A 25,393-nucleotide genomic window follows, 5' to 3' on the forward strand; every position below is an offset into this window, starting at 1 on the left:
CCTCCTTGCTTCCAGCAGAGCCTGCTTCTTTTTCCCTCAGGAAACCAACTCCAAAATGGTTTGTTGTACCAGAGTGGGAGGGGCTGGTGCCCTCTGGCTGGGGAAGCTTACAGTTCTTCACTGTGATCTCAGCCATTCCACCCATTCCAGACTGGTGTATGATGTGTGTCTTGTCACAGAAGTCCCCCAAACAGTTGTTCCAGACAATTCCTGGCTATTTAGGAGTAACTAAATTCTACACCTCACCACACTGCCATCTTGCCTCACCCCATGTGTCTGCTATTGATGTTAAATTGGTATCAAATCAAACATGATTGTTAAAAGGTTTAGGATGTTAAATTTTTACCACAAAGAAAATATACGAAACATATATTCAGAAAGAAATGAGAAGGGACTGAAAATGCTCCAAAAAATCAAATAACCATGAAAGTGGGTATTAACAGAAGTGAGGGACAATATGTATAATACTTACAAAGATCAAATATCAAAATGGCAGAAGAAAGTCCTGTATTATCAGCAGTAACTTTAAATGTAAATGAATTAAAGTTTCCAGTCAAAAGGCAGAGACTGGCAGAATGGTTATAAAAGCATGACCCAATGATATGCTGTTTACAAGAGACTCACCTTAAATTCAAAGGCACAAGTAGGTTAAAAATGAAAGGATGGGACATGCAAATAGTAACCAAAAGAGAGCTGGGGTAGCTATACTAATAAAAGATAAAATAGATGTTAACTCAAAACCTGTTATGAGGGACAAAGAAAGTCACTATTTACTGCTATTGGGGTAAATTGAACAAGAAGTCATAACAATTATAAATAATTGTGCACCTGTTGGCAGAGCCCCCAAATACATGAAACAAATATGGACAGTTTTGAAGGGAGAAATGGATGGTTTTAAATTAGTAGTAGGAGTCTTTATTATACAACTTTCAATAATGGACAGAAAATCATGAAAGAAGATCAATAAGGAAATAGAAGACTTGATACCATAAATCAACTAGAACTAATAGACATATTTAAACACTTCATCCAACAGAAGCAGAATACACATTCTTTTCTAGTACACATGGACTTTTCTCCAGGATAGACTATATGTTAAGTCACAAAACAAGTCTCAATAAATTAAAAAAAAATTGATCATACAGTGTATCTTCTCCAGCCACAATGGAATGAAGCTAGAAATCATTAACAGTGGGAATACTGGAAAATTCACAAATATGTGGAAATTAAACATTGTACTCTTGAACAACCAATGGGTCAAAGAAAAAATCACAAAGGAAATTAGGAAATATCTTGAGGTGAATGAAAATGAAAACACAACATACCAAAATATATAGGATGCAGCGAAGGCAGTGCTGAGAGAGAAATTTATATCTCTAAATGCTTATGTTAAAAAGGAAAAAATATCTCAAATCAGAGACATAACCTCAAAACTAGAAGAATTCAAAAAAGAAGGGCAAACAAAACCCAAGTGAGTGAAAGGAAAGATGAAGATTAGAGTGGAGATAAATGAAAAAGAGAATTAAAAAAACAATAGAATCAATAAAACCAAAAGTTGGTTCTTTAAAAAGATCAATAAGATTGTCAAAACTTTACCTATACAAAGAAAAAAGAAGAGGATGCAAATAGCTAAAACCAGAAATGAAAAGGGGAACGTTAGTGCAGACCACACAGAAATAAAAAGGATTTTAAGAGGATACTATGATCTACTGTTTGCCAACAAATTAGATAACCTAGATGAAATGGACAAATTCCTAAAAAGAAACAAAGTACTTACACTGACTCAGCAAGAAATACAAGATCTCAACAAACCAATAACTGGTAAAAAGAATGAATCAGTAATAAAAAAAAAAAACCTCACAACAAAGGAAACCCCAGGACCAGATGACTACAGAGGTGAATTTTACCAAACATTCCAAGAATTATTAACACCAACCCTACTCAAACTCATCCAAAAAATTGAAGAGGAGGGAACACTCCTTAACTCATTCTATGAGGCCGATATTGTGCTAATACCAAAGTCAGAAAAGATACCACAAGAAAGAAAATTACAGGCCAAGAAGGAAAATTACAGGCCAATATCCGTTATGCATATTGATGCAAAAATCCTCAACAAAATACTGGCAAACCAAAGCGACAGTACGTTAAAAGAATTCTATGTAATGATCTGCGGGATTTATCCCAGATATGCAAAAGTGGTCCAACATAAGAAAATCAATTAACAGAATAAAGGAAAAAACCCACATGATCATCTAAACCCACAGTGATGTAGAAAAGCATTAAACAAAATCTAGTACCTCTTCTTGGTAAAAAACACCTAGAAAACTAGGAATAGAAGGGAACTTCCTCAACATAAGGGGCATATATGAAACCTACTGCTAACATCATACTCAGTGGTGAAAGGCTGAAAACTTTCCATCTAAAATTTGGAATAAGTCAAGTATATCCACTGTCATCACTCTTATTCAACACTGCACTCAAATTCTAGCCAGAATACCTTTTGGTATATATGTTAGATATCACAATAAGGAACTAACTGAAACTATGGTACTTAACTCATAATAACTTTGGAAATTTCCTATATATCTACTTGTTAAATCATGCTTTGATAGATATTACTTTTTTGTATATATGTTTTATTTCATAATAAGGAAATAACTGAAACTGTGGAACTGTAACCTATAATATTCTTTGAAATTTGCTTTTCTAACTACTTGTTAAATTGAAAAAAAAAAAAAGCAACCCTTGCTACATATAACCAAAGGGCTATAATGTTATACATATAAAGGAATCTATCCAGAAATCATTTATAATTATTAAAAATGTTTTATAAGTTCTTATAATTGAAAATGCAACAAAGGATTGTTAATGTTGTGCATAAAGAGTATTAGCACTAAAAATGATAAAGCAATGGGATTAAAAAAATAACTGAAAAAAAATTCTGGCCAGAGCAATTAGGCAAGAAAAGTAAATCAAAGGCATCCAAATAGGAAAGGAAGAGGGAAAACTCTCCCTATTTGCAGATGGCATGCTATTATATACAGAAATCCTTTTTAAAAATCCATAATAAAGCCCCTAGAGCTAATAAATGAATTTAGCAAAATGGCAGGGTACAAGGTCAACACCCCAAAAAGTAGTGTTTCTATGCACTAGTAATGAGCAATCTGATGAGGAAATCAAGAAAAAATTCCATTTACAATAGCAACTACCTTCTTCTGAAGACTGTGACATTCTGGGGCTGGTTGCTGGCAATCCTTGGTTCTAAGTTTGTCACATAGCAAGGTACACGGTGACATCTCCTGGTCTCTCCCTTCTCATCTGGATTCCATTGATTTCACCATCTGGCTGCTGCTTCTGTGGCTTTCTCTCTGTCTGAATTTCATTCCACTCATAAAAGCTCCCATAATAGGATTAAGATCCATCCTGACTGAGGTGGGTCACACCTTAACTGAATAGCTGCATCAAAAGTTCCTATGTACAATGGGTTCACACCCACAGGAATGGATTGAATTTAAGAACATGATTTTTGGGGGTACATACAACTTCAGACCACCACAGGGGGTATGTGGGAACTTGGTATTTTATGCATGATTTTTCTGTAAGCCTACAACTGGTATAATTTTTAAAATAAAGTAAAATTCAAACAGAAAAGTTTATGATGACATGCCTTGATGTAGTTTTTCATTTTAATTCATTATGCTTGATACTTGATGTGCTCTTTTAATATGGAGACTATGTGCCATAGCTTTGAGGTATTGTCTTAATTTATTTCCTTGATAATTCCTCTCTTCTCCTTGCAGTGACTTTATTCTCTCTTTCCAGAATTTCTATTGGTCAGTTATCAGCCCTCTTGACTTGATTATCTATATGTCTTATTTTCTTTGACTTTTTGTCTTTTTTCCTACTTCCAGGTAGACTTCTTGACTTTTTAAAATAAACCTTCAAGTGACATTTTTAGTAGTGATTTTTAATTTCTGATAATTTAATTTTGTATTCTGTTCATTTTTCATAGCATCTTGTTCTTTTTGTATGGATGCTATGTCATCTTGATTTTTTAAAAATTTAAACCTTTTCTCCAAGATTATTTTTTATCTTTTTTTTTTTCTTGGATGACACAAAGATGATGCAGAAAATCTTTCCTCAGATGCCTGGTGATCCTTGTCAGCCTGATCTTAGTGAAGAATGAAGCACAGGAAAGATGGTTGGGAGCTCTGTACATGTGTGGCAAGTACCAACTGATGGACTCTTTCAGAGTGACTGGGAGCTGGCAGTTTTACTGAGGAATTTCCACATGCCTGAAAGTGGCCCATTTCATTTTTCTAGATAGGAAATATATGATCTACAGTTTCCTACATTTAAAAAATCATCTAAACATGATTTTTAATTTGTTTAATTACTTCTTCTGTTTTGGACATATAAGGTGTACTCCGTTTTCCACCAAGACACTGCAGTTATCACTTTTGCGCATAAATCTTTGCCCATTCTTAGAATTATTTCTTTAGGGTACATTTCTAGAAGTAGAACTCGATTAAGGAATATGAACATTTCTAATTCATACTGCCAAATTGTTTTTCATTATATACTAATTTAAACTTCCACCAACAATATACAAGGGTCCTCATCTCATCATACCTTTCAGACATCATTATTCTTTACAAAGACTTTTTGCTACTCTGATAGGTTAAAAATATCTGTTTTATTTACATAGTTTTTATTACAAGGTTGAACTTTTTAATATTATTATCCCTTTATACATCTTCATATATGAATTATCAATTCCTGTCATTTGTTCATTTAACTTTAACATTTTTCTCACTAATCTATTCTTTCATACTCTTCAACTATTAATGTTATTAAGTTTCTATCATATTTGTTGCCATATATTTCTCCAAAATTTTGTTCTAAGAGTTTTAATTTTTGACACATGGAAATTTTAAGTTTTAAATGTAATATATTGATAGTTTCCTCTATGCCTTTTATTGCCTTTAACCCAAGAAGATTAAAATCCAGTGGCAAGTAGATACTCTCTTATTTTTTCCTCTAATTCAATTTTTTAAAAACACATTTAATTCCTTGATTCATTTGTGGTTTATTTTGGTATATGGTGTGACATGTATGGTGTGACATTTAATTCGACCATTTCCCAAATAGTTATTTTTTCCCAGCTCCTTCCACTATTAATTTGTAATGCTATTTTTATCACATCTTTAATTCTTATTGAGTCTAATTTTTTCCTTTACTTTTCTGTTTCTTTTTTGCAGATGCTGTTTTCTATGACTTTGTAAGGAAAAGGTAAGACTGTAGGTACAGTACTATTCTCAAGATCTAAACTGGTGGGCCAGTTTTGCTGAGGCATTTGAATTTAAAATCTACCTTGAGTTTTTTGAGAAGGAGATTTCATGCTTTTCCAGTGCCATAAGGTCCCTTTCCAATCAAAATTTTTATGGGAAAAGGAAAGAAGGGAGATAAAGTGACTAATAAGTGAGGTAGGAAATAGATTGAGGTATAGAACTCTTCTTACATTCACTTTTTTTTTTTTTTTTTTTTTTTTTTTTTTAAGAATGGCTTTATTATATTACTCATCTATCATACACTGGATAAAGGGAGTGTCAGTCACAAGGGTTTTTACAATCACATGGTCAGAAGATAACAGCTATATAGTTATACAATCATTATCAAAGATCAAGGCTACTGGATTACAGTTCATGAATTTCAGGTATTTCCTTCTGGCTATTCTGATATATTAGAAATAAAAAGAAATACCTATACCTATATAATGAGTCAGTAGTCATAATCATTTATTAAATCCTAACTTCTCAGTTATAACTCCTCCCTCTCATTTGATCATTCTCTCAATCTTCAGAGATATCTGGGCAATGACCATTCTAACTTCTTTTTGCTGAAAAGGGGTATCGACATTATGGGGTAGAGGAATGAAACTGGTTGATGATCTTGGAGAGACTGGTACCTCTGGGTTTCAGGGCTTATTTGGCATAGGAACTCAGTTTTTCACTTCTTTGCTAGATGTGATTTGTTACATGCTAGGACTGAACCTTTAAGCGACTCAGGATTCTGCATTGGCTGTCTTGTGTGACAGATTTTGTGAAAGTCCTGGTCAGTATATCTCAACCTCCCCTTGCTCCTAGTGCAAGTACAGTAGCTACTGGAATTTCAAGGAAGTACCTCTTTAAAAAAAAAAAGGGAAAAAATGTGTGTGTGCATGTGTGTGTACAATATACATACAGTAAATGCATCCTGAAGATAGATGCCTATCCTTGGTTTAGGAGAATGTGTAGTTAAGAGAGGAAACAGAATAGAATCATTGAGGAGAAATATCAAGGGCCATGTCAATGGCTCATATAGATGAGAAGTAAATAGTACCAGATTTTGTTTTTATCCATTCTTTTAATAGGTGAGTTAAAACTATTCATATTTATTGTTATTGTTTAACCTACTTATATTCATTGATACTATTTAGACTTATTTTGTATTTTCTGTTTACCATGCTTCCTAGTTACTGTTTTTTCCTCCCTTTTCATGCTGTAAATACTACTACCTTATTTTTGTGTGATGCTTTGAAGTTTTTTTAAAAGAAATATTTTCACAATAGAATGCTAAAAAGTAGATAGGGTAAAGTATAACAAATTATATTTTACTGATAGAAAAATGAAATTCAGAGAAATTGTGTTGATTTCCCAAGGTTTTATGGTGACCAAGTGGTATAGTTAGTAGAACTAACATTCACTGAGTATCCACTCAAAATATACCGCATTACTTCAAAAAAGTAATGTATATTGAGTGAGCAAACTCTCCTGTGGCTTAATAGGTAGTGAAAATTGTTTATACGTGGTAAGTTTTTATACTTAAAAAAAAAAAAAAAAAGACTGTGAAGAGAGCTTTTATTTATTTTTTTTAAACACTTGATTTTGTTTGATTGGTTAATTTGGGTTTGATTTTGTGAGGAAATGTGCTATTTCCATTATCTTCTCCTGTCTTCATCCTCTAACAAAAAAATTCTTCTTTGTTTCATAAATATGCTGTGCCTAATTAGTTATGAAGGAAAATATTTTCTGGATATAAGCAAGAATAAATTTAAAAGAGCATTTCTGACTGAAAGGAAGAATTATTTGAATTACTCCATCAATGCAGACCTGAAATCTTTCCCTTAGTTGTTGCTATATAAATGTTTATTTATTGATGTGCAGCAAAGGTAAAGATTTCAAAAACCCTGTTAACTATTGGCAAGCTATAGAAGATTGATCATCAGTGAAGACATGGAACAGCAGTGTAATCCTCATTAAAAAAATCTGCCTTTAAAAGTTAAAGTCATTCAACTGCATTCTTTTGTTTCGTCACAGGAACATGACAGGGCACTGTGAGGTAATGCAATTCCTGAGAGAAAAGGGAAGCCCGTGTTAAGATTAAGATCTTTATTATATCCATCTAGGAGACATAGCTAAGGTGACACAATGAATAATAAGTGAATGAGAAAGCGGGGGTATTAGTCATACTTCCAAACAGAGCAAATGTTAATGAGATTACTTCTACTGGTAATAACCCAATTTGAGTAAATACTGGGATAAACTAGGGAGTATCAATCATCTTGTATTAAACAGTATATTAAAACAGATTATTTTGCTGGTGAAGGAATGGTAGCTAGGGAAAATCTTGACTCAGAGGTGATGATGGAGGCCAGAAGCTAACTTTCTCAGAACGATTAATAATTGAGATGTTTTGTCTGGAACTCTGGCTTTCTTTCTCCTTTACCTCGGCCATCCTCCCTGAAAAGTTGGCTCAGGCTACCTCAGCAGGGGCCATGTGTCACTGCATGGTAAAGCCATTCTTCTGTTGAGTCACAATGCAGATTTTCTTTCTGGTAGTAGACAGTATCTTCATCCCTTCTAGAAAGTAATGGGCATGGCTAGGAGGTTGTTTCTTATCAATTACACAGCAGATCCCAAACTTCACCACCAAAGAATCTTTTTGTTGTCTGTCTCTACCCACTACCACAATCTCATGTTTTGAAAGATATTTTTTGTTCACAAAGCAAACCATATTGAATTTTTTTAAAAAAAATTAAGGACATGTATAAGTATTAATCAGACTTTCTTATCAGCAGAAGTAATATATAGAGATGATATAACTCAGGAAAAAAATTGGTGTTTTGGGGTAGCCTCTACAGCTTTATGGTGGGTGGTGTAAGATTCCGTTTGATATTTTGAAATGTTCTAAAGGTTGGGATCTCTTGAATTGAGCAGCAGGGTCCTGAGGAACCAAAATGCAGTTATGTTAGTTGCAGTAGGAAGGACATAGAGGAGTCCAGAGCATGAAACATTGGGGGAAAACGGGTCTGAGCAGCTGGGGTGAAGGTGGAATACCATTGTTACCACCTTCAACTCTGTATTTTATTTAGCAACCTTTTTTGAGCAATAGAATAAACTATCTTAAATGTATCACTTTATCTGGTTTGTTGATAGTTCCATGATTTCCCTTTATAGAGCATTTAAAAATCTATATTTTAAACAAGTGAATAGCAATTCAAGTCAACTCAAACATCACTTCCTGAGCATTTACTACATACAAGGTATCATGCTAGGTGCCGCTGAGATGCAGATGAGAAAGGAAAAAGGAACTAACATTTATTGAGTTCACACTCCATGGTTGGAATGTGCTAGGCACACAGCCCTTCGAGAGAGATACAATTATCTTCATTTATACATGAGACCAACCACCATGGCCTCCTTTTTTGTTTCTCAAACATATAGGCCTTTGTACTTGCTTTTACTGAGGGGTGGAATGATCTTTCCCTGAAAATCTGCATGGCTGGTCACTGGTCAAATATAACCTGCTCAGTAAGGCCTTCTCTTACCCACCCTAATAAAATTGCAACCCTCTCCTCACTAAGCACTCATTATCCACCTTACTTGCTTTATTTTTCTCTATAGCACTTATCACCATCTAACATACCATAATGTTAGTTATTTCATTTATTCTCTTTCTCTCTGACAACCCCATGAGGGCAGGGAGTTTTGTCTATTTTATTCGCTAGTATATCCCAAGCCTTAGAAAAGTATTTTGTGTATAGTGGTGCTTAATAAAAATTTGTTGAATGAATGAACTAAAGCTCAGAGAATTAAGCAACTTGCCCAAGTATAAGAAAATTGGCCTGGCAAGATGGTGGATTGGTGAGCTGTATGTTTTAGTTACTCCTCCAGGAAAGTAGGTAGAAAGCCAGGAACTGCGTGGACTGGACACCACAGAGCAATTTGACTTTGGGCATACTTCATACAACACTCATGAACACGTCAAACTGCTGAGATCAGCAAAATCTGTAAGTTTTTGTGGCCAGGAGTCACATGCCCCTCCATGCCAGGTTCAGTCCCGTGGGAGGAGGGGCCATCAGCGCTGGGAAGGAGAAGGGAGAACTGCAGTGGCAGCTCTTATCGGAAATTCATTCTACTGATCCAAACTCCAACCATAGATAGACTGAGACCAGACACCAGAGAATCTGAGAGCAGCCAGCCCAGCAGAGAGGAGACAGGCATAGCAAAAAACAGCAAGAAAAACTGCAAAATAAAAGCGGAGGATTTTTGGAGTTCTGGTGAACATAGAAGGGGGAAGGGCAGAGATCAGGCCCTGAGGCTCATGTGCAAATCCCGAAGAAAAACTAATCTCTCTGCCCCCTGGATCTTTCCTTAATGGCCCTAATTGCTTTGTCTCTTAGCTTTTCAATAACCCATTAGATCTGCGAGGAGGCCTTTTTTTTTTTTTTTTAATCTTTTTTTTTTTTTCTGTTTCTAAAACAATTACTCTAAGAAGCCCAATACAGAAAGCCTCAAAGACTTTCAATTTGGGCAGGTCAAGAAAAGAGCAGAACTAAGAGAGCTCTGAGACAAAAGGCAATAATGCAGTGGCTGAGAAAATTCACTAAACACCACAACTTCCCAAGAAAAGCAGGGTGTCCGCTCACAGCCATCATCCTGGTGGACAGGAAACACTCCTGCCTGTCGCCAGCCCCATAGCCCAGAGCTGCCCCAGACAACCCAGTGTGACGGAAGTGCTTCAAATAACACGCACACACCACAAAACTGGGCATGAACATTAGCCTTCCCTGCACCCTCAGCTGGTTGTCCCACAGTTGGGAAGGTGGAGCAGTGTGAATTAACAAAGCCCCATTCAGCCATCATTTGAGCAGACTGGGAGCCTCCCTGCACAGCCCAGCAGCCCAGAACTGCCCTGGGGGGATGGCACTCACCTGTGACATAGCACAGTCATCTCTCAACAGAGGACCAGGGGGTGCACAGCCTGGAAGAGGGACCCACTCGCAAGTCTCAGGAGCCATACGCCAATACCAAGGACTTGTGGGTCAGTGGCAGAGACAAACTGTGGCAGGACTGAACTGAAGGATTAGACTATTGCAACAGCTTTAAAACTCCAGGAACACCAGGGAGATTTGATTGTTAGAGCCACCCCCCCTCCCTGACCACCCAGACACATGCCCCATATAAAGGGCGGGCAACACCAACTACACACGCAAGCTTGGTACACCAATTGGACCCCACAAGACTCACTCCCCAACTCACCACAAAGGCAAAGCAGGGGAGAACTGGCTTGTGGAGAACAGGTGGCTCATGGACGCCACCTGCTGGTTAGTTACAGAAAGTGTACTCCACGAAGCTGTAGATCTGATAAATTAGAGATAAGGACCTCAATTGGTCTACAAATCCTAAAAGAACCCTATCAAGTTCAGCAAATGCCAAGAGGCCAAAAACAACAGAAAATTATAAAGCATATGAAAAAACCAGACAATATGGATAACCCAAGCCCAAGCACTCAAATCAAAAGAATGGAAGAGACACAGTATCCAGAGCAACCAATCAAAGAACTAAAGATGAACAATGAGACCATAGTATGGGATACAAAGGGTATCAAGAAGACCCTAGAAGAGCATAAAGAAGACATTGCAAGACTAAATTAAAAAATAGATGATCTTATGGAAATTAAAGAAACTGTTGACCAAATTAAAAAGATTCTGGATGCTCATAGTACAAGACTAGAAGAAGCTGAACAGTGAATCAGTGACCTGGAAGATGACTGAATGGAAAATGAAAGCACAAAAGAAAGAATGGGGAAAAATTTGAAAAAATAGAAATGGACCTCAGGGATATGATAGATAATATGAAACGTTTGAATATAAGACTCATTGGTGTTCCAGAAGCGGAAGAAAAGGGTAAAGGTCTAGAAAGAGTATTCAAAGAAATTGTTGGGGAAAACATCCCAAATCTTCTAAACACCATAAATACACAAATCATAAATGCCCAGCGAACTCCAAATACAATAAATCCAAATAAACCCACTCCGAGACATATTCTGATCACACTGTCAAACATGGAAGAGAAGGAACAAGTTCTGAAAGCAGCAAGAGAAAAGCAATTCACCACATACAAAGAAAACAGCATAAGATTAAGTACTGACTACTCAGCAGGCACCATGGAGGCAAGAAGGCAGTGGCATGATATACTTAAAATTCTGAGTGAGAAAAATTTCCAACCAAGAACACTTCATCCAGCAAAGCTCTCCTTCAAATTTGAGGGAGAGCTTAAATTTTTCACAGACAAACAAATGCTGGGAGAATTTGCTAACAAGAGACTTGCCCTACTGGAGATACTAAAGGGAGCCCTACAGACAGAGAAACAAAGAAAGGACAGAGAGACTTGGAGAAAGGTTAAGTACTAAAGAGATTCAGTATGGGTACAATAAAGGATATTAATAGAGAGAGGGGAAAAATATATATGACAAACATAAACCAAAGGATAAGATGGCTGATTCAAGAAATGCCTTCATGGTTATAACGTTGAATGTAAATGGATTAAACTCCCCAATTAAAAGATTCACAGAATGGATTAAAAAAAATGAACCATCAGTATGTTGCATACAAGAGACTCATCTTAGACACAGGGACACAAAGAAATTGAAAGTGAAAAGATGGAAAAAAATATTTCATGCAAGCTATAGCCAAAAGAAAGCAGGTGTAGCAATATTAATCTCAGATAAAATAGACTTGAAATGCAGGGATGTTTTGAGAGACAAAAAGGGCACTACATACTAATAAAAGGGACAATTCAACAAGAAGAAATAACAATCATAAATGTTTATGCACCCCATCAAGGTGCCACTAAATACATGAGAGAAACACTGGCAAAACTAAAGGAAGCAAGTGATGTTTCCACAATAATTGTGGGAGACTTCAACACATCACTCTCTCCTATAGATAGATCAACCAGACAGAAGACCAATAAGGAAACTGAAAACCTAAACAATCTGATAAATGAACTAGATTTAACAGACATATATAGAACATTACATCCCAAATCACCAGGATACACATGCTTCTCTAGCACTCACGGAACTTTCTCCAGAATAGATCATGTGCTGGGACATAAAACAAGCCTCAATAAATTTAAAAAGATTGAAATTATTCAAAGCACATTGTCTGACCACAATGGAATACAATTAGAAGTCAATAACCATCAGAGACTTAGAAAATTCACAAATACCTGGAGGCTAAACAACACGCTCCTACACAATCAGTGGGTTAAAGAAGAAGTAGCAAGAGAAATTGCTAAATATATAGAGACGAATGAAAATGAGAACACAACATACCAAAACCTATGGGATGCAGCAAAAGCAGTACTGAGGGGGAAATTCATAGCACTAAACGCATATATTAAAAAGGAAGAAAGAGCCAAAATCAAAGAACTAATGGATCAACTGAAGAAGCTAGAAAATGAACAGCAAACCAATCCTAAACCAAGTAGAAGAAAAGAAATAACAAGGATTAAAGCAGAAATAAATAATGTAGAGAACAAAAAAACAATAGAGAGGATAAATATCACCAAAAGTTGGTTCTTTGAGAAGATCAACAAGATTGACAAGCCCCTAGCTAGACTGACAAAATCAAAAAGAGAGAAGACCCATATAAACAAAATAATGAATGAAAAAGGTGACATAACTGCAGATCCCGAAGAAATTAAAAAAATTATAAGAGGATATTATGAACAACTGTATGGCAACAAACTGGATAATGTAGAAGAAATGGACAATTTCCTGGAAACATATGAACAACCTAGACTGACCAGAGAAGAAATAGAAGACTTCAACCAACCCATCACAAGCAAAGAGATCCAATCAGTCATCAAAAATCTTCCCACAAATAAATGCCCAGGGCCAGATGGCTTCACAGGGGAATTCTACCAAACTTTCCAGAAAGAACTGACACCAATCTTACTCAAACTCTTTCAAAACATTGAAGAAAATGGAACACTACCTAACTCATTTTATGAAGCTAACATCAATCTAATACCAAAACCAGGCAAAGATGCTACAAAAAAGGAAACTACCGGCCAATCTCCCTAATGAATATAGATGCAAAAATCCTCAATAAAATACTTGCAAATCGAATCCAAAGACACATTAAAAAAATCATACAACGTGACCAAATGGGGTTCATTCCAGGCATGCAAGGATGGTTCAACATAAGAAAAACAATCAATGTATTACAACACATTAAAAACTCGAAAGGGAAAAATCAATTGATCATCTCAATAGATGCTGAAAAAGCATTTGACAAAATCCAACATCCGTTTTTGATAAAAACACTTCAAAAGGTAGGAATTGAAGGAAACTTCCTCAATATGATAAAAAGCATATATGAAAAACCCACAGCCAGCATAGTACTCAATGGTGAGAGACTGAAAGCCTTCCCTCTAAGATCAGGAACAAGACAAGGATGCCCGCTATCACCACTGTTATTCAACATTGTGCTGGAAGTGCTAGCCAGGGCAATCCAGCAAGACAAAGAAATAAAAGGCATCCAAATTGGAAAAGAAGAAGTAAAACTGTCATTGTTTGCAGATGATATGATCTTATATCTGGAAAATCCTGAGAAATCAATGATACAGCTACTAGAGCTAGTAAAGAAATTTAGCAAAGTAGCAGGATACAAGATTAATGCACATAAGTCAGTAATGTTTCTAAATGCTAGAAATGAACAAACTGAAGAGACACTCAAGAAAAAGATACCATTCTCAATAGCAACTAAAAAAATCAAGTACATAGGAGTAAACTTAACCAAAGATGTAAAAGACCTATACAAAGAATACTACATAACTCTACTAAAAGAAATAGAAGGGGACCTTAAAAGATGGAAAAATATTCCATGTTCATGGATAGGAAGGCTAAATGTCATTAAGATAGCAATTCTACCCAAACTCATCTACAGATTCAATGCAATCCCAATCAAAATTCCAACAACCTACTTTGCAGACTTGGAAAAGCTAGTTATCAAATTTATTTGGAAAGGGAAGATACCTCGAATTGCTAAAGACACTCTAAAAAAGAAAAACGAAGTGGGAGGACTTACACTCCCTGACTTTGAAGCTTATTATAAAGCCACAGTAGTCAAAACAGCATGGTACTGGCACAAAGACAGACATATAGATCAATGGAATCGAATTGAGAATTCGGAGATAGACCCCCAGATCTATGGCCGACTGATCTTTGATAAGGCCCCGAAAGTCACTGAACTGGGTCATAATGGTCTTTTCAACAAATGGGGCTGGGAGAGTTGGATATCCATATCCAAAAGAATGAAAGAGGACCCCTACCTCACACCCTACACAAAAATTAACTCAAAATGGACCAAAGATCTCAATATAAAAGAAAGTACCATAAAACTCCTAGAAGATAATGTAGGAAAACATCTTCAAGACCTTGTATTAGGCGGCCACTTCCTAGACTTTACACCCAAAGCACAAGCAACGAAAGAAAAAATAGATAAATGGGAACTCCTCAAGCTTAGAAGTTTCTGCACCTCAAAGGAATTTCTCAAAAAGATAAAGAGGCAGCCAACTCAATGGGAAAAAATTTTTGGAAACCATGTATCTGACAAAATACTGATATCTTGCATATGTAAAGAAATCCTACGACTCAATGACAATAGTACAGACAGCCCAATTATAAAATGGGCAAAAGATATGAAAAGACAGTTCTCTGAAGAGGAAATACAAATGGCCAAGAAACACATGAAAAAATGTTCAGCTTCCCTAGCTATTAGAGAGATGCAAATTAAGACCACAATGAGATACCATCTCACACCAACTAGAATGGCTGCCATTAAACAAACAGGAAACTACAAATGCTGGAGGGGATGTGGAGAAATTGGAACTCTTATTCATTGTTGGTGGGACTGTATAATGGTTCAACCACTCTGTAAGTCAGTCTGGCAGTTCCTTAGGAAACTAGATATAGAGTTACCATTCGATCCAGCGATTGCACTTCTCGATATATACCCAGAAGATAGGAAAGCAGTGACATGAACAGATATCTGCATGCCAATGTTCATAGCAGTATTATTCACAATTGCCAAGAGATGGAAACAACCCAAATGTCCTTCAACAGATGAGTGGATAAATAAAATGTGGTATATACACACGATGGAATACTACACGGCAGTAAGAAGGAACGATCTCGTGAAACATATGACAACATGGATGAACCTTGAAGACATAATGCTGAGCGAAATAAGCCAGGCACAAAAAGAGAAATATTATATGCTACCACTAATGTGAACTTTGAAAAATGTAAAACAAATGGTTTATAATGTAGAATGTAGGGGAACTAGCAATAGAGAGCAATTAAGGAAGGGGGAACAATAATCCAAGAACAGATAAGCTATTTAACGTTCTGGGGATGCCCAGGAATGACTATGGTCTGTTAATTTCTGATGGGTATAGTAGGACCAAGTTCACAGAAATGTTGCTATATTAGGTAACTTTCTTGGGGTAGAGTAGGAACATGTTGAAGTAAAGTAGTTACCTTAGGTTAGTTGTCTTTGTCTTACTCCTTTGTTATTGTCTCTTTGAAGTATTCTTTTATTGTATTTTTTTAATTATTTTTTTTATTTTTTTATTTTTCATGCAGTTTATATAAAAAAAATAAAGTTTAAAAAAAAACAAGGAAAAAATTATTTAGAACCTCCTTGAGGAGCCTGTGGAGAATGCAGGGGTATTGGCCTACCCCACCTCAATGGTTGCTAACATGACCACAGACATAGGGGACTGGTGGTCTGATGGGCTGAGCCCTCTACCACAGCATTTACCCTTGGGAAGACTGTTGCTGCAAAGGAGAGGCTAGGCCTCCCTATAATTGTGCCTAACAGCCTCCTCCCGAATGCCACTTTGTTGCTCAGATGTGGCCCTCTCTCTCTACCTAAGCCAACTTGAAAGGTGAAATCACTGCCCTCCCCCTTATGTGGGATCAGACACCCAAGGGAGTGAGTCTCCCTGGCAACGTGGAATATGACTCCCGGGGAGGAATATAGACCTGGGATCGTGGGATGGAGAACATCTTCTTGACCAAAAGGGGGATGTGAAAGGAAATGAAATAAGCTTCAGTGGCAGAGAGATTCCAAAAGGAGCTGAGAGGTCACTCTGGTGGGCACTCTTACGCACAATATAGACAACCTTTTTTAGATTCTAATGAATTGGGGTAGCTGGCGGTAGACACCTGAAACTATCAAACTACAACCCAGAACCCATGAATCTCGAAGACAATTGTATAAAAATGTAGCTTATGAGGGGTGACAATGGGATTGGGAAAGCCATAAGGACCACACTCCCCTTTGTCTAGTTTATGGATGGATGAGTAGAAAAATAGGGGAAGGAAACAAACAAACAAACAGACAAAGGTACCCAGTGTTCTTTTTTACTTTAATTGCTCTTTTTCACTTTAATTATTATTCTTGTTATTTTTGTGTGTGTGCTAATGAAGGTGTCAGGGATTGATTTAGGTGATCAATGTACAGCTATGTAATGGTACTGTGAACAATCGAATGTACAATTTGTTTTGTATGACTTCGTGGTATGTGAATATATCTCAATAAAATGAAGATTTAAAAAAAAAAGAGTTAAAGACAACAAGCTGGGCCTAGAAAGGTAGTTTTGAAATAAGCAATTCACTGAGTAATTGAGAATTAACAATACTTGTATTTAAAATAGACAAAGTCATGAGGAGACCTAGAAAAATCAATGAAGAAAATTCAAGGGTTCTATTGTTAAAATGTAATATGAATTCACCTAAATAATAAAGCATTTTCAGCAAAAAAAAAAAAAAGAAAAGAAAATTGGCCTTTGTTTTGTAGAAATGAAACTCAGAACTTCCAAGGTTTGTTCTGGATTAATAATCTCTTAGATGAGAAGAATTGTTGGGCCAAGTGGCCCAGGTCCCCAAGCTTGACCTTCCCTTTAGGGATCTTGCTGATTATTGTTGCCATCACTTCCCTAGCCTCAGGGGAACATGGCTCCTCGGTTAATTCTGTGGCCCAGTTGTCCACATACAGTCTTTACCTGTATAACTCCCAGTGCACAGCTAAAACAAGGTTGTAAGAATCAATCATTGCTAAAGGCTGAGGGGCAGTACAAGTGAAGTTAAACATAGAGTAACATGGACATAGATAATCTGATTGAAGGATTTTAGCTTCCTCTTTAGGGTGACAGGCCCAGTTTTGTGAGTGTGAAATCTTAAGTGCTCCTGATTTATTAATCTTTCCTGGACACCTCCACACTTTCTGAAAGGAACTTCGATCGCCATTGAATTAGAAATGCCATCTCTTCATATCAGGGTGTCCAAGTGCTGTGTCAGGTATTCAATCCCACCTGTCACCAGGGCCAGGGGTTATTCTAACATAGAGTTTAGAGCCTATTAAAGAGAGCTAAGACAAGTGTTAGTGGGAATGCTCTCCTCCATTACTTCTCTTTTTGTACATGGCAACAGTTCCCCTGAGTAATTTCGGCTTTTTGCCTCACCCTTTAATTAGACATCCCAGGGGTGGGAGTGACATCTATTTGATGAGTTTGAGAGTACTGACCCTTCTGAGTCCTTTCTCTTTGGGACCTGCCTGTCTGCAGATCTTTCTGGTCTGCTTTTTGTCACATAGCAAGCTTAGTCTCTCTAGAGTGGGAGGACTGCAACTTTGAGGGGCATGTTCAATTCAGGGTGTCAGGGAGCCATACTGCTCTTCAATGTAGTTTTAGCAATAATAGAGATAATATTTTTATCCTGTTTGTCTAACTCCTGTGTCTGTTTTTTGGTCAGTTCCTAATTGTGGTAGTCAGAAAAGGAATGTTATATATTGAGCCCCTCAAACTCCAACCAAGTACATATTATTATGAGTTACAGTAACAGGCGGTATGTTACTCGGCATAGGATGGGCTACGATACAGTACAAAAATCTCTACGACTTACCACAATGAAAGTTGATTTCTCCCTCATGCCACAGTCCAGTGTGAGTTGGCTGGCCCTCTTCCACTTTGTAGCTATGCCATCTAGAATGTGTGTGGCCTCCAAGGTCACTGCAACAAGGGAAGAAAGAGATGGAGGAGGCATTCCAGCTTCTAAGTGCCTTGCCCTGGAAGTGACAGTCAACACTTCTGCTGAAGTTAGACATAACTAGTCACATAGCTCCAAACAAATGCAAGGAGGACACATGGATATTTGGCGAGTACAAACTGTCTCTGCTATAGGTGGTAATAGGAGCAATCGTGGGAGGTTCAAGAGAGACCAGTGGGGCAGAAAAGGGGCTGAGTGGTACCAAAAGTATATTTTGCCCAATTCATAGTTTTGCTAAAGCTAGACATTCTGTCTGAAATTTATCTGTTCAGTCCCTTCAGAATCCAGTGTCACCTGGCCATCCACAAATTAACAATATGTTAATTGGGTTTTTCCCTATTAATAATTGTGCATTTTACCTGGGGTCTTCTGGGGACAATATATTCTTGATTTTATGAATATTTATTGTCTTGATTTTATTATGTATTATATTAATGATTCTAGGAGTGATGATTTTGAGTCCACAGTATTTTGATACTTTGAACCTTTCAGCACGCTTCAAATCACATCAAATATAGCATTGTTTATTTTTGTGGAAGTGGGATTTGTTTGAGAAGTCATTGAATGTAACCATATTTGTATACATTCTCTTTGAATTAACCTGTTGGTATTTGTTAGTTCTTTCTCTAGGAAGAGAATCCAAGAACTTTCTAGGCCTAAAAAACAACGAGGAGCCCCAGACAGGTAAGGCAATATTGTAAGGTCTTGTCTGTGATGGTTATATCCATTATATAAAATATATATAATTCTTACCTGCTCATTAGCCTTATATTTCAAGTGTATCCACCTCCCTACTCATATAGCTCCACTGAACCAGTATATCCTCACCTCAGCTGAGTCAGCACATGGGAGGCTAACCCTAGGTTAGTGGTTCTCAAAATTATCTTCACGGTGGAATCAGCTGGGGAGCTTAAAAAAAAGACTGATGCCTGGGTCCCATTCCCATAAATCCTAATTTAATTTGTCTGGGATGCAGCCTGAGATTTGGAAGTCTTAAAAGCTCCCTCAGATGACTCTAACAGGCATCAAATCTTGAGAACTCTGCTGCACACCCTTTGCAACTCTTGTGTCCATCCTCCAGATTCAACTACGTTGCCTCTAAAACCTGGTCCTGCTGTGTCTAAACCTCTGCCTAGAGCCCTCCTGTCCTCCGGGCCTCCAGCAAGCTGGACCCTCAGCCCTCCCACCCTTGGCCATAGGACTTCCCTTTTTCTTCTTTGGCTCCTGGTAATGTCTGAATTTTTAAAAGCCTTGTTCTTAAAGGTTAAAAACATAATATGTTTTAAAGTCCCTCTTATTAATGGATGGGCACACACACACATCTATTGATGAGAAGTACACATGATAAGAGGTATGTTAGTGAATATTGCTATAACTATCAATAATCTTGGAATACTACTCCCACCCCACCCCTATTTGAAACCCATAGAAAATTTAAGGCATGATTTGATAAGGTAATTGGCTTCAGAAGGTTAAGTAATTTACCCAGGTTCACACAGCATGCAGGTAGTCAAACTGATTTGAATCTATTTCTACTGCCCACAAATCCCATTTCTTTCCATTACATCACTCTGCCTGTTTTAGAAAGGAACAGTCCCTCCTTCTGATGGCATGGAGAACAAGAGGCAGAAGAATAGATTCATGGTTGTTTTAATAATGCAGAAGAAAATAATGGAAGCCTGTCCCAACACAATGGTCTCAAGGGTTGAGAGAAGAGGGAGAGTCAAGATATAGATGTACAGGATGTAATGCAAATGAAATATTAGAATCTGAGGGAGAGAGAGGAGTAAAATATAATTTCTAGGTTTCCGTCTTTAGTAATATTTGTAAAAATGCTATTTTAACTGCAAAAGGAGCTACAAAAGGGCAAACGGTTTTGGGAGGGAAATACATTTGGTAATGTTGGATGCTGTTGAGACATTCAGAAGATATTTGGAAATATAGGCTGAGCACTCAGAAAGGTAAAAATCTGTCTTGGGGATGATTTGGAAATCATCAGTATTTATTAATAATTAAAAAAATACCAATTATGACAGAACCCTGAGACACACACCATTGTTCAAGTTGTGAAAGAGAAGCTACCTAAGGACGCTGAGGAAGAGTAGATAAGGGAAAACCAGGAAAGAGGGGGTCTCCAAAACTAAGAAAGAAAATTATTAAAAAGAAAAATGGATCCTATAAGGAAATATTAAAAGAATTTGTGTTTTACCAGTCTGGTAAAGATAGATCTAATTTATGCCTTCAAGTAAATAAGGCATTTTATTTTATTTTATTTTATTTTATTTTATTTATTTATTTTTCAGTCAGGCTCAAGCATTTTAATGGATGGACTTATTTCATAACCTAGGTTCTTTAGAATATGGGGACAACTAGTATACTTTAGATTTATGCTTTTAATAATAATTGTCAGTCTGTACATTTTAAAAATTTTCTTTCTGTAGAGATGGTTGTATTGCTCAAGGTCCTCTAAGGGAACAGAACAAACAAGAGTTATCTGTAAATATAATGAGATTTTATAAAGTTGTCCCATGTGACTTGGAGATGCACAAGTCCAAATTCCATAGGGCTGGCTGCAAGCTGGGAACTCCAATGAAGGCTTTCAATGAATCCCCTAGAAGAAGCTGGCTGCTGAAGCAGAGATGAAAATTCTGTCTTCTGACTGCTGAAATCATCACTTCTCCATTTAAAGCCTTCAACTGATTAGATGAAATGTCTGTCATTACTGAAGGCAATCTCAGCTGATTATAGATTTAATCAGCCATAGATGCAGTCAACTTAATGATGATTTAATCCATGAAATATCCTCACAGTAATAATTAGGCCAGTGCTTGCTTGATCAAACAACTGGGCACTATGTTCTGGCCAAGTTGACACATGAACTGAAATATTACAATGGTGTTTCAAGATTCTTCTCAAATTCTTTATCACCTTTAAGATGGGGTTGCTCTTAAGATAGCTGAAAAACAGAGAGGGATTAATGGAATTGTGTCTAGTGGACCAAAAATTAAAATAAAAGATGTCCTTGCTTTGAGAGAGGGTGGTAACTGTTATCCACTCACCTGAGTAAGTTACCACACTCCGAGGGACTTAAATATAATTGAGCAACAACCTAGCAAGGTTTATTTGCAAACCTTACTGCAATCAAAATAAAGAAAGGTAAAAGGGGCAAAACAACTGATAGAGTCTACCATGACCATCCGCCAAAAAAGGGAATCAATGCAATGACTGAAGTGTTTTAGTCAAGTTTCAAATAAGATCATTTGACAAATTATCTGTTTAATAAAATAGAATAAAAATAAGGCATTTTAAAGAGATGAAAGCTAAGTAAAGATTTATTATTACAATAGGAGAAATTTTAAGAGTTTCAGAATAATAAAACCCTGGAAAAGGGCTAATAAAGATGGTTTGTGTTTTCTGACTCTGGTAATCTGTAAGCCTTGAGTTTTAGCTGTTCATAATGGGGTTACTGAACACTGAACTCTTAAGTATTCTTCTGGTCCATTATCCTAGAATTCTATGGGTAATTGTGATTGTATTAATCTTTGTTACATTTCATGGATGCATCAAACAGGTAAGGTATGGATCACTCTGGAGTCAAATCCTGGATAGAGACCATAGAAAGTTAGATTTTTATTTCCTTGATATTGATAGCCCTGTAACTGCTAAATGTCAGCAATTTTTATGCTAGTACAGTGACAGTGCAATGAAGAATTAGCTACCTAATATGCTACTTTCACATGTTGTTTAGTCTCTCCCCTTCCTGATGAACTTTGCATTCACATTTTTCTGGACTGTAGAGAATTTGATCTTCTCAGTCTACTGATCTACCCTCTAACTTCTCTTGAGGTAAATCTCCTGCCTTTTATATACCAAAGCTAAATGTCAATCAAAGCGGGATATAAGGGAGGGGTATGGGATTCCTATTGTTGTTGTTTCTCTTTTTTTTTTCCCTTTTCCTCTTCTTTCTTTGAGGAAGGAATGGAAATATTCCCAAACAGACTGTGATGGTTAATGCATAACTATGTGGTTATACCAGGAGCTATTGATTGTACACTTAGGATGGATTGTATGGTGAGTGAATAAAAGTGTTTAAAACATAAACAGAAAAACACAGTGCTGGAGAAGATGTGGAGAGAGAAATATATGTATTCACTGTTGGTGGGGAAGTATAATGGTGGAGCCCCTCTGGAGGGGAGTGTGGTGGTTCCACAGGAGGCTAAGTATAGGGTTGCCATATAATCAAGCAACCCTGTTGTTAGGTATATACTTGGAAGAACTGAAAGTAGGGACATGAATAGACATTTGCAGACTGGTGTTTATGGCAATGAATGGAGGTGGCCTAAGGGTACATCAACTGATGAACAGAAAGGTGAACTGTGGTGTATAAAAACGATGGAATATTGAACTGCTGCAGGAAGGAATGAAGTCATGAGGCATGCAACTAGGTGAATGAACCTTGAGAAAATTATGTTGAGTGAAATAAGCCAGAAATGAGAGACAAATATTGTATGGTCTCACTAATATAAACTAACTATAATGAGAAAACTATGAGAATTGAATTTGAGAGCACAGGTTATCAGGAGATAGAAAGTGGGCAGAAATTGGGCAATCAATGATTAGGAGTACAGAATGTTCAATAAGGCTCATTGTAAAGGTTCCGAGATTGTAAGCTTTTACAGCAGTTACATATATTCCTGAGTTTTAACTGTTATTTCTAAATTCTATGATGTTGTGCTCTTTATGTATAACTTGGTAGTTCCTGGGAACTTTGGGCATCTGTGTGACACCTAGGACTCAGAGTTAGAGTTTTGCAGCTATGAGAATCAGCTGTTAAAGAAGATGACAACAAGATCAGACTTCAATTAGAGATATGAATGAAATGGACCTGGTTAGGACTAAGGTAAATCAGAATATAGGGTAAAAGATGATGCTTGTCTGTATTTTAAAATCTCAACTTCTGTGTGAGACCAAAAGAAGAGATGTTCATTTGGTTCAAAAATTGAATTTTCTGTAGCATACTATCTAATTTAACCTGTGTGGTCAGTTTATTTAAACCACGCAATTTCATGGAACCTAGAATAGGGAATGAGATCTTGTTATTCTCTACAGGTTAATGTAATACCCCAATGCATTCCATAATATTTTGGGCAGAATATTAAAAAAAAGTGTTTGCAAAGCCCCCTTGAGGAACTGGGGGAAAATGTGGAACCATTAAACTTGCCCAGCTGGGGAATTCCTGATTATTTTCTCAAGCATTAGTGACTCCCAATTTAATAAACCATGCCCTTGATCTTGAGGCTTGCCCTTATGAAACTTATTTCTTCAATGGAAAAGCTAAGCCTACTTATAATTATGCCTAAGATTCACCCCCAGAGAATCTTTTTTGTTGCTCAGATATGGTCTCTCTCTCTCTCTCTAAGCCAACTCTGCAAATAAACTCACTACCCTCCCCACTACATGTGACATGATTTCCAGGGGTGTAAGTCTCCCTGGCAATGTAGGACATAACTCCCAGAGTTGAGCCTGGCCCCAGCATTGTGGGATTGAGAATGCCTCTTAACCAAAAGAGGGAAAAGAAATGAAACCAAATAAAACTTCAGTGGCTGAGAGATTTCAAATAGAGTCAAAAAGTCATTCTGGAGGTTACTCTTATGCAAGCTTCAGCCAGATATTGCAAATTGCTACAGTATGCCAAGCCCCAACCAACAATATTCCCGGAAACCCTAAAGAATACCCTGGGCTCTATCCAAGACCCTATATAAGTGTTTCTTATTAAGTTTATTTTTTTCAGAAATTTAAGGCCTCCAGATTGTTCCCATGCCAGGTAAGTCCTAAACCCCAGTGGTACCAGTCTCTCCAAGAACATCAACCAATTTCATTTCTTTATCCCATAAGGTGGACACTCCTTTCCAGCATGAAGGAATTAGAATGGTCATTGCCCAAATTCCCTGAAGATTGAGAGAATGATCAAATGAGAGGGAGGAGTTGTAACTGAGAAGTTAGGATTTAACTAATGATTATGACTCCTGACTCATTCTATAGATATTTCTTTTTAGTTTCTAGTATATTAGAATAGCAGGAAGGAAATACCTGAAATTGCTGAACTATAATCCAGTAGCCTTGATCTTTGATAATAATTTTATAACCATGTTCCTTTTATTGTGTGACCATGTGATTGTAAAAACCCTGTGGCTGACACTCCATTTATCCAGTATATGAGTAGATGAGTAATAAAGTAAAAAATAATAATGGGGGGACAAGGGGTATGGGATTTTTGAGTCTTCTTATTTATTTATTTATATATATATGTGTATATATATATATATATTTTTTTTTTTGGGGGGGGAATAATGGGAATGTTCTAAAATTGATTGTGATGGTGAATGCACAATATGATGACACTGTGAGCCATTGATTGTATACTTTGGAAGGACTGTATGGTATGTGAATATATCTCAATAAACTTACATAAAAATGAAATAAAATAAAAAATCCCCAGCCTTTTGCATAACCCCCAATGCTTGTAGGTCATGTTGTGTTTTCTCATATTTTTGGCCAAATTTTTCAAGCAGATAATAATCCCATGGAGGTTCAGTTCCTAAAATGCATCATCAGGGCCATATTTTAGGGCTTCATTTAATTGTTGCATCTGAAGTAACTTTAGCTTTTTATTTGAAATGGTGAATCCATACACACACATACCCACACACACCCATACACACATCACCCCTCTGATTCCTAATCTCTGACCCTCTTAGTTTCTCTTCACCTGAGCTCTTGTATTTTCCACTTTGCAGACACTCTTTTCATTCTTTGTTATTTCCAGTGATATTCTTTCTCCATGCCAAATCCTATTGTCTCCCCGCCCCCACCCCAACCCCACCCCTTGGTTTCCATTTTGTTGGAAGTCTTAGTTATATTTGAAACTTTTTCTCATCCAGTCCCC

At 36.8% G+C, this 25,393-nt stretch overlaps 1 protein-coding gene across 1 annotated transcript in view; it reads left to right on the plus strand.

Annotated features, from left to right (window-relative positions):
- The window catches only part of THEGL (theg spermatid protein like), a 113,128-nt gene that overhangs the window by 33,053 nt on the left and 54,682 nt on the right, over positions 1-25,393 (plus strand). Inside the window, exons 3-4 of the mRNA XM_037831426.1 lie at positions 5,226-5,292; positions 19,066-19,131. Of these exons, the coding sequence (XP_037687354.1) occupies positions 5,226-5,292; positions 19,066-19,131 (133 nt within the window). The remainder of the gene's footprint in view (positions 1-5,225; positions 5,293-19,065; positions 19,132-25,393) is intronic.

Source organism: Choloepus didactylus, chromosome 3, assembly GCF_015220235.1.
Source record: "Choloepus didactylus isolate mChoDid1 chromosome 3, mChoDid1.pri, whole genome shotgun sequence".
Lineage (NCBI taxonomy): Eukaryota > Metazoa > Chordata > Mammalia > Pilosa > Megalonychidae > Choloepus > Choloepus didactylus.